Raw genomic sequence first — 17617 nt, 5'->3', positions numbered from 1 at the left:
AAATTAATCAGGGCTATTCAGTAACCAAGGGATGATTGTGCTGGAAAGATAAACTGTTAATGTAATCCTCACAAAATCTGGCATAAAAGATCTGATAAAAGATAAAGCCTGGTACATAGTATTGACTACAAGCTCATATCCATGGACCTCTCACTAACAATTTGCTTAGCTATCAGTGGAATAATATGATTCTTTTTGGATCAAACGGATTATGATTATATGGACCATGAAGGAAATCTGCATCAACCTACTGTTGAAGAACCAAAGTGAACTAAATTTGATGAGGTTTTCTACCAATTTGCAGGGCTTCAAGGATATTTCTCTTGAGAGATTTATACATGGTGGAGCAAATGTCACAGGATTCCAGTTGGTTGATTTTAATACGCCCATGGTAACCAAACTAATGGATCGGTGGAAGAAACTAGATCAGAGAGAATATCCAGGATCTGAAACACCTCCAAAGGTATTTGTTTATTTTTGAATAGTGTTACTGTTTCCTTTTTTAATCTTTGGGTCATTTTATTTATGTATTTTATGTATATAAGTGCTTTTGCCTCATGCACGTCTGTACATCACGGGCATTCCTGATGCCCTCAGAGGACAGAATAGGGAGATCTCCTAAGAACTGGTTGTAAATTAGTTTTAAGTCACTGTGTGGTGGCTGGGAACAGAACCTGGCTCCCATGCAAAAATAGCAAGTACTCTTAACAATCAAGCCTATGTCAATACTATTTATTTTATGATTCCTTTTCTTACTCTTTCAGACACATTGTGGCATCTTCTCACTGCCCTTGTACTACCAAAACACTGGGAAATTTATACATGATGGGGTCTGTGTAGATGGTACAATGGATAAAGGACTTGCTATGCAAGCTTGAGGACCTGCACTCAGAGTCTCAGCATAAACTAGTGCAGCAATGTATGTCTGTCATCCCAAATCTGGAAGGTGGAGGCAGATCAAGCCCCGAAGCTCACTGGCCAGCCAGTGTAGCAGATGCCAGTGAGAGACCTTGTCCTAAATAACATGCTGGGGAGCAGCAGAGAAATTACCTGAATAGACTCTTACCTACAGATGGTCATGTGCAAGTGAGCACACCTACTGATGCACATTCATACACGAGTCATATACACACAGGCATTCACATACACCACAAAAATAATTTTAAAGTGTCTACATTTAATAACAAAGTAATCAGATTAACACAAGAAAATTTTTATTATTTTCTTCTGTGTGAACTATTTGAAGATTTGCATTAAAAAGTTTCATTAACTACCATTTAAATGAAAATGACCATTATTAATTTTTACCCAGATAAAAATCACATTTAAAAGTGGTTTACAGTAAGCAAATAAATTTAAGAATTGTTAGAAATAAAAAATGTAAAGCTTATATGCAATCTCTCTTTCAATTTAATAATTAAAAACACCAGGCTCTTTGAGTTGTTTCTTAAATTTACCCGTTTGTCTGTGTATGGGTTTGTATATATGAGTATTCCCAAAAGGCCAGAAGAAGGTTCAAGATCCCCTCAAGGGGTGGTCTCGAGCAGTGGTGAGCATTGGGTGCTAAGAACAAAATTCAGTCATAAACAGTAAGTGCTTTTAATCACTGACCCATCTTTTCTGCCATGCTTTTGTGTGTGTGTGTGTTGTGATATGATATGATATGTATAATGTATATGTGTATTATATATATATACCATATAAGTATATAGGCATGTATATTAGATGAAGGTGTGAATTATCAAGAAAAGAGTATAACGTGAATTTAGAGACAGACATTAAAGTCAAGAAAGAGGCACTTGGGAAAAATGGTAAACACCCAAGATGTGTGTGCCGCCTTCTCAAAAGAGATAGCCATATGATTAACTATAACATACATGAGTGTACTGCCACGTTTCTACTCATGGGTGCATTTTGTCTCATCTGAAAGGATGGGTCCTATATCATCTCAATGATGGCATGTTGCTCTGACTCCAACTTAGTGGTTTTGAGTACCATATAATGAATCATAATCTCTAATATTTCCTTAGCTATGCATTTAAGTAGAGTTTTAATATGTAATTTGAGATTCAGACATAGAAAAATTAAGATCAATGAGTACAATCAGCTATTCTGTTTGCCTCACTATAAGGTTTGTTGTTTTTTTTAACTGGATGTCAATTTTCCCTATTCAATATTTGGAATTAGAGAGGTACCCTATAGAATCAAGAAATTTCAAAATTAAGTATATATTGGATGTGCACTATATGCTAATCTTTCTTTTTGACATTTTAATGCAAGTGAGATGTTAATAAATATGGTAATTGGCTGCCTTGAGTAAAAGATCAAAGGTTCATGGAATACGTAAGAATGATCATTTTAATGTCCCCGTTTTGATGATTTCCAACTTGCCTTCTCCATATGGTTGCTTTGGATTATTTATTATGTTATAATGTGTGAAATGCTTTTAGGGTGTATGTTTATAATCTGTTTCATTAAAATCCATTTACATTTTAAAATATTTTTACAGCAACTTCATAAATACAGCTATATAGTACATTATAACAAAAATCACACCACATATAAAGTTTTCATGAATCTTAGCATGATTCTAGATATCCAGAAGCCATTTAATACACATATGCAGTAATTCTTATTACTTGTGATTATGTTCTGAAAAGCTTCATCAAGTAATAAGTGACCAAATATTGAGCTGTTGTTCTTAGAAGAAACGTGATATTAGTTCCCCAGAGCCTCTTGTTATGGCCTTCTGTCAGTTAATCAATCATAATCTTGGTTTATTCATTGTAGTTAACTTATTTTTGTTTTCTTAGCATTGAGCTCTTGGTCATCAGCTCTTAACTAATGCTCGAAGGAAAGGTACTTAATATATATGTTTTTCAGAAACACCAGAACCTTCTCACATTCTACCATTATACTACAACCAATGCTATGCTTAAGGCATTTTTAAACTATAAAATAACCTGTAGAAGAGCACAAATTTGAGGAAAACACCACCTACTATACCACAAAAACCGTACTTGTTTACAACATGAGAGAAAAAAAAAACTGTACTGTTTCTTTGTATAACTAGAGCTGGAACTTTTCATGTTGAATGAATCAAACGTTTCACTACTCTATATATGCCCATAAGTGCCTACAAAATTATTACTAAGCACTGATTTGGTGATTACAAATAAATATTAATGAGTAAAAAAGTTCAAAAACAAGAGTCCATAAAAATGAGAGTTAGTTATAATTAACTGAATTGTATTTCAATTGGTTAATGTTTTAACCAAGAATCAACACATGATCTCTTACCTCATCATTTTCTTGCACTAAAAGAAATAATAATAATAAATACTGGGAAACCATATGTACTTTGGATTTGATAATCCTCTGCTACCTTCCTGATGCCCAGTTCAGCAGAACTGTTCTGCCTTTGTCCCTCTCGCCAAGTGTAAGTCCCCACCTCCGCAGTCGTTCACCTTTATCTGCATTATCCATCAATTCCAACTTTCTCACAAAGTTTATCTCAAGTTGGATGTTCTTGGTGATCTTTCTTTATACTCTCCATGAAGTTAGAGTCTGCAATTCACAGCAAGAACTTATCATACTTAATATCTGGCTCCTGTAAACTCGTGGTGTGCCATGACCACCTACTAGCAACCTTCATTCTCACGTTTCTGAGCCAGTATCTACATACATTCTGCACCCAGCTCTTAGGTAGAAAATGAAAAGTCATCCTGACAACTGTAATAAATAGTTACTTTTTTTTTTGCTTTAAGCTCTATAACTTGTATCTTCCATATTCTATAAACCTATGAATAACAGATCTTGAATTGATTTTAGTTATTTCCTGTCAAAATCCAACTCCTACTGAACACTGATTCTGCCTGTTTGTCTTCTATACCTACAAATGTTGAGAAGAGTTCAGTTCTGCATTCTGATTGATGGGCAGGACAGTAAATAACTCCGGGCTAAGAAACAGTTTTAAAGCTGCCCATGAATGAAATGTTTATTTTCCTATGTGTCACCTATAAGATGGTTATCCATAAATATGCTTTCCTAGACTGTAACCCAATTAAGTCACATGAGAAAGACTTGGAGCCTTTGACAAGATAAAGCCAGTCTAAACTTCAGCTTCCTTCTGTTAACTCTCTGCCTTGTTAAATTTCAGGAATTTGCTTCCCCAGTTGGCTGTCTCCTTTATTCTGCACACCACTGACTGACTACATTTCCTTTTCTACTTTACATTTCATTTAAAAAAAATGGATTGACATTTTATAAGAAAGCAAGTGTGTTTGGTGTTTTTGTTTTAGTTTGGTTTGGCTTTTTGGGCCATCTCCTCTTAGCTTTCTTACTACTAGAAAAAATGACAATACTTTATTTTCATCTCTTGATCCTGGCACACAAGTGACCTTTGGCCTTTATGTCTTTATCAAGTTTGTCTTTGAGAAAAGGTCCTTATTTCTCCTTTTTGTTTTCTTGCCTTAGAGAAAGATGACTCAGAAGTTTTTTCTATTCAGAGACATGTTGGGTGGAGCAAAAGAGAAGACACATTCATTTTGGTAGCATTTGCTTCTTTTCCTTCAGCTGCTCCATCCTAACTGAGAGGGCACAGTTTGTGTAAGCCCATTAGTGTCCTGGTTACTCACTTTGCTGATCTCTCTCATGACATGATCCTCATATATCCTGTTAATTCAAGCTTCATACCTTCCGCTATTACTTAAGCTGCTTCGTTAGAATTCATGTAGTTTTAATTTTTTCTTGCTTCAGATGCTAACTCTTCTGTGTAAAGATCATATTGTTTCAGTTTAGTTGCTACATTCAGAATTCCAAATGGTTTTTCTTCATTTGCAGGCAAAAAAAAAAAAAAAAAATTATCCCCTGCTTAAAATGGCATAAAACTCTCCCTATGCAGGTGTAGAAAGTGTTAATTATATGGAATTCCTGAAAGAGATAATGAAGTTATTGTCATGCCTAGTATTTGATGATCTTCTGTGTCCTTAACTTTACATACTAAAATGTAATAGAAAGTCCCACCGTGAGGTCTTTCTTCTTCCAGGTGGTGGAAATTTGTGCTTTGGGGTGTCTATTTCAGGGTGAGTTCTCTCCTTTAAAATTAAGAACAATAAGATGTGGCATACAATCTTTGTGCTCAAATAAGAGGAGATAATTCCAAAACCATCACCAATGAATTATCAGTACCATTCTTGCTTTTGGGAAAAGATGGAGTTTTTCTCATAAATCCACAGAGACCCAGACTTTTCAATGCACTAGACTTTAACATCTGCCTTTTTATGCACTTTAACATGCTCAGTACACCTCTGCTCTGACTTACGATGGAGTTCTGGTGATGGCTGAAACTTTCCGAAGTCTCAGAAGACAGAAAATTGATATTTCAAGGAGAGGAAATGCTGGGGATTGTCTGGCAAACCCTGCTGCTCCTTGGGGCCAGGGAATTGATATGGAGAGAACACTAAAACAGGTAACTCATACTTTGGCTTTATCATATGATCTTTTAAAAGTATGGTATGTTTTTTAAAAGGCTAATTTATCTGACCATTAATGTCTATTACAATTTCCATGTTAATATATCAAGATTTCTACAATGTCAAAACATTTTTAAATAGAACCTCAATGTTTATTTTTTATGTGGATATGTGGTCAAGATAACACTGCAATTCAAAAATGGTCTAGAACCATGAAGGAGCTAGTGCAGACGCATTTGGTTGGCAAGGATTCTGGGCTCCATAAAGTGGTTCAAGGTCCCAGCCTGACAGAGCTACTACCATTCTGAATGAACAGGTGATTGTTGTAGGGAAGTGTTGAAATGACAATTGAATGTTTCATTTCAACAATGACACTCACATCTGCTTACAATTTATACAACAGGAAGCATCATTAGCTTCATTAGCCATGAGGAGTCCAGGAAATATAAACCTGTTCTATAAAAGAAGAAGAAATGTTTGTAGGAGCTAAGGACTGCTTCAAGACATCTTTAACTTTAGAAAAAAATATTAGTTTTATTCTTTTATACCCACAAAATAATACTTTTCAAATAATAAGTGTTGAAGATATTATTTGTAAGAATTATTTAACTCCTCTGAAATGTGATAAGTTCAAAGTATAAGTTAAATGAATGGGAATCAAAAGACAATTTGGAATTCAATGTGCTTGGATATTTTCAAATAATGTATTTTTTCAAATAATGTGTCTTAATTCAGTTTTAGTCAGAAGTAAATTGTCCCTCATGAGAATTGTAGACACATAATCTACTGTGAGGATACATATACAAAAGAAACTAAAGATTGACTCTAAGCAAATACAGTTCTGTTCTATAAGGGATATTTCAATATTAGGAAAGAATTATGTTAGTTAAAATGAGAGCTTTATAATGCAAAGAATTCATTTTCTAGGTGCAGAGAAAAATAACTTTTAATATCCTTCGATATTCCTCCTCCAGGTTCCATCTCAGCAACTCAGTCATTAAATAACACTCCACAGAGTTTATTGTATCTTTTAATCCCACAGTCATCTATGGTCTTTAACCTAGTAGTGGGAGATTTCCTTAAGTGAAGCTGCAAATGAGTACATGTATGTTTTCTTTTTCCTTCACAGGTTCGAATTCAAGGGCTGACTGGGAATGTTCAATTTGACCACTATGGACGTAGAGTTAATTACACAATGGATGTATTTGAACTAAAAAGCACAGGACCTCGAAAGGTGAGCTACAATTTAACTGAAAAATAAAATTTGTTTTCTTATTTTACATGTGAGACTCTTAAAAGATTATAGGAGAAAGAAAGCTTGATGTTCTAAATTTCTATTTTTAAATGATGCTCTCGACTGACACTTTCTTGATGGTCTATGCTGAGGTTAATACTTGTGTCATACATTATTAATGATGTGACAAAATGAAACAATTTCTCACTGTGCATCGTAACTCACAAGAAGAGCAAAGTGGCAATGGGAACTTGGAAAACAAATTTTGGAAACAAAATTGACTCCACAGCAAAGAACACAACATAGTAAGAATACCCATGTATGGTCTGTGATTCATTAGAGTGCAAAGACAGGCCCTGTGAAGGAGTGGGAGTAGGTGTACTCCAAACATATTGCTGGTTCTGGAAGTGGTCAGGCCAACATATATGAACAAAGGAAGGCAAATGGAAGATCGTTACTGGGAAAAGGAAGGAGAGAAGTACCTGAGTCCAGGAACGTGCTGGCATCATGGTCTTACACTTAGAAAACATCTTAGCATCATTTTTGCTACTGTGAAAACATTACCCTGAAAAAGAAAGCTTAAAAGAGAAAGTGTTTATTATGCTTACAATTGCAGGTTACAGTTCATCTTTGACCACAAGTAGAGGCAGAAACTTGTGAAGTAGGTCACTTGATATTCACAGTCAAGAGAGAGACATCTGCATGCATGTTGTTTCTTTGCCTGTTTGTGCTCAGCTCAACCATCTCACTCGTACACAGTTCAGAAGCCCTCACTATGAACTAGTGCTGACTTCAGTGAGCTGAGTCTTCTCATATCAATAAGACAATCCTCATCTAGATGGTCCTTCATAGAGAGTCTGTTCTCTGGTGGTTCTGGTTGTGTCAAGTTGACAAATAAAACTATCTATCACAGAAAAGCATCCATATAGCTCCAGATGTGAAGAGTCATCATGTCTTTCCAGCATACCCAAAGTAGTTTACTTCAGAGTCGCCTGAAATTCCTCTCAAGACCACTTTCTACCTGAAATATTTCTATGTGAAGTCAGGTATATAAGGTAGGAAAACAAATTGAACATTTATCAATTATAACTCAGAAAGAACTTTATATTTAAAAATTCCTTAGGATACCTTTAATTTCACCATTTATGAATACTAATGAGATTGATGTGCCTGACTATTTTTACATGAAAAAAATAAATCTATTCTGAAAAATATAGTGTCTTTTTCCTCATACTGATCAATGTTTCTGACTTTATACACATCAGTACTGAGAACAGTCGATCACATAAATAAACAGTACAAAATGTCAACAGCATGTTTCAAGACATTTCTGCTTTAAGACATTTTGGAAATTGCTGGAAATCCTGTCCTAATCTCAGGCTAAAAGGCTAGTCCAACAACTTTTGTGAAAATCAAGTTAGCAGATCAAGCAGAACTTTGAAAACCAAACCATATATGAGTTAGGAGTAGTAAAACATGACTGTAACCCTAGTACTGGGAGGCAATAAAAACCCTATCTGGAGTTACAGGTCATCCTCAACCATATAACCTGCTGCAGGACAATCTAAGCTGCATGAAACCCTATCTCAAAACTTAAAGAAATAAATAAATCACTGTAACATATTGATATCTACAAGTTATGGAATGACAGGAGAAAAATTTCAGGTATTTGTTTTCTATAAATACGCCATTGTATTTTTAATAAAATAAAAAAATATTTATATGTACAGTAAAAACTCTTCAACAAATAACTTGTACAAATCTTAAATCTGAGTAAAGATTTTACAGGCAGAATGTATTGGTGTCATGTGGCATTAAGGATTATACTACAAAGTGCTTGTATTGGGTATTTAGAAATCAAGGCTCCAGTGAGGTCACATGATGCATCATAAGCAAATGCTTCCATCAAAACCTTGATTCACTACATATTTGATTTTGAATTAAGATGTGGTCACTGAAGGATCAGAAACTTATTATTGGTGCCTTCTCTTTTCTTCTTGTACATCTCCCATGGTCACTTACACTAGTACATCACTGCTTAAGAAGCTGAGTTTATCCAGTCATGACGCATGCATTTGATCTCAGCACTGGAAGCAGAGTCAGATGGATCTCTGTGAGTGAGAGGCCAGCCTGGTTTACAGAGTGAGGTCCAAGAGAGCCAGGACTACATGATTAGTACCTACATTGAAAAAAAAAAAGAGGAGGAGAAGAACAAAACGATAACCTCTGGTCTGGACTTGATGTGATGGAGCCATATAATCTCACAGTAGTGGGTTATAACCATTGTGTAATGAGTGATACCTAGGATTCTTAACTTTCTCTTTTCTGCAGCATTGTCTATGAAGTCAGGAAAAGAGATGTTAAAGTTAGCTTATAAAAACTCTTTTTCAACATTTGACTGTTTGAGAAATATTTTATCTAATATAATAGCTACAATTTATGGAAGCCCTGCTATGTTCCAAGAATCCAAACATGATGTTCTATATATATGCAATTTCATAGTCAGCCTATAACTTGGATTTTACTATATTTCTTCCTCTTAAATAAAAAAAAATATGCCCTAATAAGATATGTATCCTATAGGAAAAAATGTATTTAAATATGTGTGATTCTTGAACCTTTCAATATCATGTTTTGCCTGAAAAAAATCCTGATGGAAAAAGGATATGCAGTCCATTTGGTGATTAAAGAGAAGGCATGTGACATTGTAAAAGGAAAAGACCACTCACAGCTGGAGGAAATTATCACCAAGGCAGGCTGCAGGGAGGATGTGAGGTTTAAAGTTAGTTTTAGAGATAGACGTTAGATAGCAGAGCCAACAATGGCAGAAAAGGCTTGACAGCAAGACAGTCAAAGGCATGTATAGAAATAGCAACGACTTACCCAATGCTTTGCTCCAGTCTATCACATAGGCGTGCATCTGGAACTGTGGAGTGGGGTCGGGGGGAATGATGGGTGCTATTGCACAATGCAGATATAGGTTGTTGGCCTCATGATGACATCGCCTTCCCTGCCTACAGTCTGTCTGCTGATACATAGGAAACTTCAGGCCAACGGATTCAAGTCAGGGAGTAAAGGAGTTAAGTAACATATCATGAGCCAAATTAGCAGGCTCCTTGAGTAAAGGAAGGAGACACACATCCCAAAAAGAAGTTCTGGGCCTCCATTTTCTTGGCATATTGCTAGTCTGTCTACTAGCTATGGAGTTGACAGTATTCCATTGACAACTAAAATTGTTAACTCCTTGGTAGGCAGAGGAAAGAGAAGCCACCTTCCTTTCATGCATCAAACATTGCAGAGCTGGTCGACTAAGCAGAAACCTTTAAAATGCAAAAGATGATATTTTATTTTACAAAACAGTAACTATGGCTAGTCAACTAGCTCAATAAAATTGAAAGACTATGAAGAGAAAATAGATGTGAGTCCACAGTAATACCTTCTGGGTTGTTTATACTGCTGAGTCCTTTGTGGCCTATTAACCACAGTGGTAACAAAAATTAAGTTTTCTCAAAAAGGAACTTAAGTAGAGAGTTAAATGAATGATGCACAGATGGCTTCCCACCCAACTGAAATCCAGCCAAGACTCTTAAAAGAAAAATGAAGTATGAAATGATGCAGGCTTTTCTGTCTTTGTTTTCCCAGTGGCAATGATCAGCAAGGAGATGTGACAGGAATATTAAATTTAAAATTGAGCTAGCTAGCCAACATGAGAAAAACTATGCTAGTGAGACTATGTCGTGTGTCTGAGAAGTGAGCAATCATTCCTGTTAATTGAACACTTGCCAGTGAGGGAGCAAGCTTTGAACATAGGTCAGACAGGCAACCCATCAACTTGTCTGGCTGCTCTGGCAGGAAACCTAATTGCATCTTATTAAGCCAAAGCTCAAGATTTTCTGAACCAGATTCATAGATAAATGGGATCTCCTTGGTTACACCACTTCCCCCAAGAACTCCAGAGGGTGTGATTTACCACCCCAGGGCTTCAGAGAATATGTTCCAAGGCTATTATTACAGGAGTTCAAGAAATAATAATGGTAAAATTTCATTTGCTGAGATTAGGTTGTGTGCTGAGTACTGTCATGAAAAGCTAATATTCATTTCCACATTTAATTTTCATGACAGCTTGAAAATAATGTGCATGCTTCTCAACTTACAGATAACTAGGACCAAGAGACTAAGCAGCCTGTCCAGGGAGAGTCAACTGAAAGAGGTGGTTTGGGAAAGAAAAGAAAACTCTGGTGGCTCCAGAGCAGCTCCTCCTGGCTACTTTGTAGCAACAGTCCCAAAACTGTAAGATGTCCATTCGGATCTGGTGTCCTTTCAGGACAGGGATGCCTGTAGCAGTTCTCCAAGGCACCAACATTAGTAGAATAGACTTCTCTGTGCCAAAACACCCACCCCAGCCTTATTCTGCTAGCCAAGTCTACTAAACACACAGGGGCTTTACTTATACACTATACTATATCTAGTGTTGTATCTAGGTAAAGTGGTTACATTTGAGGAAATTTAACCTCCCATATTCTAAAGATAAATTTTTTTCTGACATATATTAAAAGTTTAGTGATTTAAATGTTTCCAGATTTGTTTGTCTGATAATATAAAATCATTTTCAATCCCTCGGAGAGCATTACTAATTAGTAGTTTAACAGATGAGATCAGGTAAGACAAATGTTAGCTTGTTTTTTTTTTTAAGCATGTTGGAATACAATGGGAAGAGAAACAACTCTAGCTCAAATCTCAGCAAACTTTTCTGAAATGATCTGTATAATATATAATATTCCAATAAGTCTCCAATGTTTCAGAAGTAAATAAAAGCTACTTATTTACTAATTTAAATAAATTTCTTGTGAAATCTACCATAGACTGGCTGTACTGCTTTCTGTTTTTGTTGGAATTATATGTATATATAAAGCAAAAAATTGACCTTTAATTTGTTATCTTAATTTCAAACACTTCTGAATCATTTACTCTTTTCTTTTCTTTATTATTATTATTATTTATTTATTTATTTATTAAAGATTTCTGTCTCCTCCCCGCCACCACCTCCCATTTCCGTCCCTCTCCCCCAATCAACTCCCCTTCTCTCCTCAACCCTAAGAGGAGTCAGGGTTCCCTATCCTGTGGGAAGTCCAAGGACCTCCGACTTCCTTCCAGGTCTAGTAAAATGAACATCCAAACAGCCTAGGCTCCCACAAAGCCAGTACCTGCAGTAGGATCAAAACCCAGTGAGATTATTCTTGACTTCTCAGCAGTCCTCATTGTCCGCTATGTTCAGCGAGTCTGGTTTTGTCCCATGCTTTTTCAGACCCAGTCCAGCTGGCCTTGGTGAGTTCCCGATAGATCAGCCCCACTGTCTTAATGTGTGGGTGCACCCCTCGCGGTCCTGAGTTCCTTGTTCGTGCTCTCTCTCCTTTTGCTCCTGGTTTGGACCTTGGAGTTTCAGTCCGGTGCTCCAATGTTGGACTCTGTCTCTGTCTCCTTTCATCACCTGATGAAGGTTAATATCCAGGAGGACGACTATGTGTTTTTCTTTGGGTTCACCTTCTTATTTAGCTTCTCTAGGATCACGAATTATAGGCTCAATGTCCTTTATTTATGGCTAGAAACCAATTATGAGTGAGTACATCCCATGTTCCTCTTTTTGGGTCTGGGATACCTCACTCAGGATAGTGTTTTCTATTTCTGTCCATTTGCATGCAAAATTTAAGAAGTCATTGTGTTTTACTGGTGAGTAGTACTCTAATATGTATATACTCCATACTTTCTTCATCCATTCTTCCATTGAAGGGCATCTAGGTTGTTTCCAGGTTCTGGCTATTACAAACAATGCTGCTATGAACATAGTTGAGCATATACTTTTGTTGTATGATAGGGCATTTCTTGGGTATATTCCCAAGAGTGGTATTGCTGGGTCCAGGGGTAGGTTGATCCCGAATTTCCTGAGAAACCGCCATACTGCTTTCTAAAGTGGTTGCACAAGTTTGCATTCCCACCAGCAATGGATGAGTGTACCCCTTAACCCACAACCTCTCCAGCAAAGGCCATCATTGGTGTTTTTGATTTTAGGCAGTCTGACAGGTGTAAGATGGTATCTTAAAGGTGTCTTGATTTGCATTTCCCTGATTGCTAAGAAAGTTGAGCATGACCTTAAGTATCTTTTGGCCATTTGAACTTCTTCTGTTGAGAATTCTCTGTTCAGCTCAGTGTTCAATTTATAATTGGGTTGATTAGCGTTTTACAGTCTAGTTTCTTGAGTTCTTTATATATTTTGGAGATCAGACCTTTGTCAGTTGCAGGGTTGGTGAAGATCTTCTCCCAGTCAGTGGGTTGCCTTTTTGTCTTAGTGACAGTGTCCTTTGCTTTACAAAAGCTTCTCAGTCTCAGGAGGTCCCATTTATTCAATGATGCCCTTAATGTCGGTGCTGCTGGGGTTATACATAGGAAGTGGTCTCCTGTGCCCATGTGTTGCAGAGTACTTCCTACTTTCTCTTCTATCAGGTTCAGTGTGATCAGACTGATATTGAGGTCTTTAATCCATTTGGACTTGAGTTTTGTGCATGGCGATAGATATGGATCTATTTTCATTCGTCTACAGATTGACATCCAGTTTTGCCAGCACAATTTGTTGAAGATGCTCTCTTTCTTCCATTGTATACTTTTAGCTCCTTTATCAAAAATGAGGTGTTCATAGGTTTGTGTGTTAAAGTCCGGGTCTTCTATTTGATTCCATTGGTCGACTTCTCTGTTTTTATGCCAATACCAAGCTGTTTACAATACTGTAGCTCTGTAATAGAGTTTGAAGTCAGGGATGGTAATGCCTCCAGATGATCCTTTATTGTATAAGATTGTTTTGGCTATCCTGGGTTTTTTATTTTTCCATATAAAGTTGATTATTGTCTTCTCAAGTTCTGTGAAGAATTTTGGTGGGATTTTGATGGGGATTGCATTGAATCTATAAATTGTTTTTGGTAGAATTGCCATTTTTACTATGTTGATCCTCCCAATCCAAGAGCAAGGGAGATCCTTCCATTTTCTGGTGTCGTCATCGATTTCTTTCTTCAAAGACTTAAAGTTCTTGTCAAATAGATCTTTCACTTCCTTGGTCAGAGTTACCCCAAGATATTTTATGCTATTTGTGGCTATCGTGAAGTGTGATGCTTCTCTGATTTCCCTCTCTGCTTCCTTATCTTTTTGTATAGGAAGGCAACTGATTTTTTGGAGTTGATCTTGTATCCTGCTACATTACTAAAGGTGTTTATCAGCTGTAGGAGTTCTTTGGTAGAGTGTTTGGGGTCGTTTATGTATATTATCATATCATCTGCAAATAACGAAAGTTTAACTTCTTCCTTTCCAATACGAATCCCCTTGATCCCCTTATGTTGTCTTATTGCTATTGCTAGAACTTCAAGCACTATATTGAAGAGGTATGGAGAGAGTGGACAGTCTTGTTGTGTTCCTTATTTTAGTGGGATGGCTTTGAATTTTTCTCCGTTTAATTTAATGTTGGCTGTCGGCTTGTTGTAAATAGCTTTTATTATATTTAGGTATGACCCTTGTATCCCTAGTCTTGCCAAGACCTTTATCATAAAGGGGTGTTGAATTTTGTCAAATGCTTTTTCAGCATCTAATGAAATGATCATATGGGTTTTTTTTCTTTCAGTTTATTTATATGATGAATTACATTGATAGATTTGCATATGTTGCACCAGCCCTGCATCTCTGGGATGAAGCTTACTTGATCATAATGGATAATTTTTCTAATGTGTTCTTGGATTCGGTTTGCCAGTATTTTACTGAGAATTTTTGCGTCGATGTTCATGAGTGAGATTGGCCTGTAATTCTCTTTCTTGGTTAAGTCTTTGTGTGGTTTTGGTATCAGGGTGACTGTAGCTTCATGAAAGGAATTTGACAATGACTCTTCTGTTTCTATATTGTGGAATACCTTAAGGAGTATAGGTATTAGCTCTTCTTGGAAGTTCTGGTAGAATTCTGCATTGAAAACATCTGGTCCTGGGCTTTTTTTGGAAGGGAGGTTTTTGATAACAGCTTCTAATTCTTCGTGACTAACAGGTCTATTTAGATTGTTCACCTGGTCTTGGTTTAACTTTGGTATATGATACTTATCTAAAAAAAATGTCCATTTCTTTTGCATTTTTCAGTTTTATGGCATACAGGCTTTTGTAGTAAGATCTAATGATTCTCTGAATTTCCTCTGTGTCTGTGGTAATGTCCCCCTTTTCATTTCTGATCTTATTTATTTGCGTGTTCTCTCTCTGTTGTTAAATTAGTTTGGATAGGGGTTTGTCGATCTTGTTGATTTTCTCCAAGAACCAACTTTTTGTTTCATTGATTCTTTGGATTGTTTTCTGTGTTTCCATTTTGTTGATTTCAGCCCTCAGTTTAATTATTTCCAGTCTTCTACTCCTCCTGGACGTGTCTGCTTCTTTTTTTTCTAGAGCTTTCAAGTGTGCTGTTAAGTCCCCAATGTATGCTTTCTCCATTTTCTTTAAGTGGGCACTTAGTGCTATGAACTTTCCTCTTAGCACTGCTTTCATCGTGTCCCATAGGTTTGAGTATGTTGTCTCTTTATTTTCATTAATTTCAAGGAAGACTTCAATTTATTTCTTAATTTCTTCCTTGACCCAGGTGTGGTTCAGTAGTTGACTGTTCAGTTTCCATGAGTTTGTCGGTTTTCTGGGGGTAGCATTGTTGTTGCCTTCTAAGTTTAATCCGTGGTGATCTTATAAGACACAGGTGGACACTGATTTTTTTTTTTTGTATCTGTGGAGTTTTCCTTTGTTTCTGAGTATGTGGTCAATTTTCGAGAATGTACCATGAGCTGCAGAGAAGAAGGTATATTCTTTCCTATTTGGGTGGAGTGTTCTATAGATGTCTGTTAAGTCCATTTGGTTCATTACCTCCAATAATTCTTTTAGTTCTCTATTAGATTTCTGTCTGATTGACCTGTCCATTGGTGAGAGAGGTGTGTTGAAGTCTCCTACTACTAGTGTGTGTGTGGTTTGATGTCTGCCTTGAGTTCTAGTAATATTTCTTTTACATAGGTGGTTGCTTTTATATTAGGGCCATAGATATTCATGATTGAGACTTCATCCTGATGAATTGTTCCTGTTATGAGTATAAAGTGTCCATCTCGATCTCTTCTGATTGATTTTAGTTTGAAGTCAGTTTTGTTAGAAATTAGTATGGCCATGCCTGCTTTTTTTCTTAGGATCATTTGCTTGAAAAACCTTTTCCCAACCCTTTACTCTGAGTAGATGCCTGTCTTTGTGGTTGAGATGTGTTTCCTGTAAACAGCAGAATGTTAGATCCTGTTTTCATATCCAATCTCTTAGCCTGTGCCTTTTTATAGGTGAATTGAGATCATTAATATTAAGTGATATTAATGACCAGTGGTTGTTTACTCCAGTTATTCTTATTGTTTTTGGTAGTAGAGTTTCTGTGTCTCTCTTCTTTGAATTGTGCTGGTGAAGGGTCACTAGATGCCTGAGTTATTGTGGGCAGTGTTGGCAATGTTGGATTCCTTGGGTTGTGATTTTTCTTCTATTACTTTCTGTAGGGCTAAATTTGTGGCTACATATTGTTTAAATTTGTTCTTATCCTGGAATGTCTTGTTTTCTCCATTGATAGTGAACAATAGCTTGGCTTTGTATAGTAGTTTAGACTTGCATCTATGGTCTCTTAGTTTCTGCAGTACCTCTATCCAGGACCTTCTGGCTTTCATGGTTTCCATAGAGAAGTCAGGTGTAAGTCTGGTCGGTTTACCTTTATAAGTTACTTGCCCTTTTTCCTTTGCAGCTCTTAATATTCTTTCTTTAAGTATGTTTTGTGTTTTGATTATTATATGGCAAGGGGATTTTTTTTTGATCCAGTCTATTTGGTGTTCTGTATGCTTCTTGAATATTCAAAGGAATATCTTTCTTTATGTTGGGAAAGTTTTCTTCTATAATTTTGTTAAAAATATTTTCTTGGCCTTTGAGCTGTGACGCTTCTCCTTCTTCTATCCCTATTATTCTTAGGTTTGGTCTTTTTCTTGTGTCTCATATTTCCTGAATGTTTTATGATGAAAATTTGTTGGCTTTGCTGTTTTCTTTGATTAGTGCATTTATTTTCTCTATTGTGTCCTCAGAATCTGAGATTCTTTCTTCTATCTCTTGTATTCTATTGATTATGCTTGTTTCTGTAGTCTCTGCTCGTTCACCTAAATTTTTCATATCCAGCCGGTCCTCAGTTTGTGTTTTCTTCCTTGCTTCTATTTCAGTTTTCAATTCTTGAACTGTTTCCATTACCTTTTTGATCATTTTTTCTTGGTTTCCCAGGGTGTCATTTACGTATTTACTCATTTCTTCAAACTTTTTGTAATACTTCTCATCCATTTCTATAAGGGCATTTTTTACATGTTGTTTGAGGTACTCTATTGCTTTCATAAAGTCAATTTTTTCCACTTCTTCTGTGTTAGGGTCTTCAAGTCCTTCTGTTGTAAGATCATTGGGTTCTGGTGTTTTCATATTGTTTTTCAGATTGTTGGGTGAATTCTTGCCTTGGCACCTGCCCATCTCCTCCTATCGATGCTATCTCTTGGGGCTTTTAAAACAGGATCAGATTTCCCTGCTGGCCAGGGGCCCCTCTTACAAAATGCCCCCGTCCCATTTCCAGGCTCCCGCCATGGGCCAAGATCCCTCTCACGAATCAGGAGGGTCTACAGGAACCAGACCAGGCTCCCTGTTCGGCAGGGACCTCGCCAACAAAAGGCCTACCCCTCTGTAGGCCAGCCACCAAAACAAAGACACTCCCGCTGTCCTCTGCCCCGAGCACCCCAACCCAGCACCCAAACAGGCTGAACTGGGTGATCCCGCAACCCTGCAGAAGGGAGGGAGAAGGAAGGAAGCCT

At 36.8% G+C, this 17617-nt stretch overlaps 1 protein-coding gene across 9 annotated transcripts in view; it reads left to right on the top strand.

Moving 5' to 3' along the window:
• The window catches only part of Gria4 (glutamate ionotropic receptor AMPA type subunit 4), a 368523-nt gene that overhangs the window by 282755 nt on the left and 68151 nt on the right, over positions 1 to 17617 (top strand). For all 9 annotated transcript variants that reach the window (XM_057767902.1, XM_057767904.1, XM_057767901.1 and 6 more), the window contains exons 7-9: positions 305 to 463; positions 5303 to 5470; positions 6604 to 6708. In XM_057767902.1, coding sequence (XP_057623885.1) covers positions 305 to 463; positions 5303 to 5470; positions 6604 to 6708 — 432 coding nt within the window. The remainder of the gene's footprint in view (positions 1 to 304; positions 464 to 5302; positions 5471 to 6603; positions 6709 to 17617) is intronic.

This window comes from Chionomys nivalis, chromosome 4 (genome assembly GCF_950005125.1).
Source record: "Chionomys nivalis chromosome 4, mChiNiv1.1, whole genome shotgun sequence".
In the NCBI taxonomy this organism is placed as follows: Eukaryota; Metazoa; Chordata; class Mammalia; order Rodentia; family Cricetidae; genus Chionomys; species Chionomys nivalis.
This window is presented reverse-complemented; position numbering and strand designations above follow the sequence as displayed.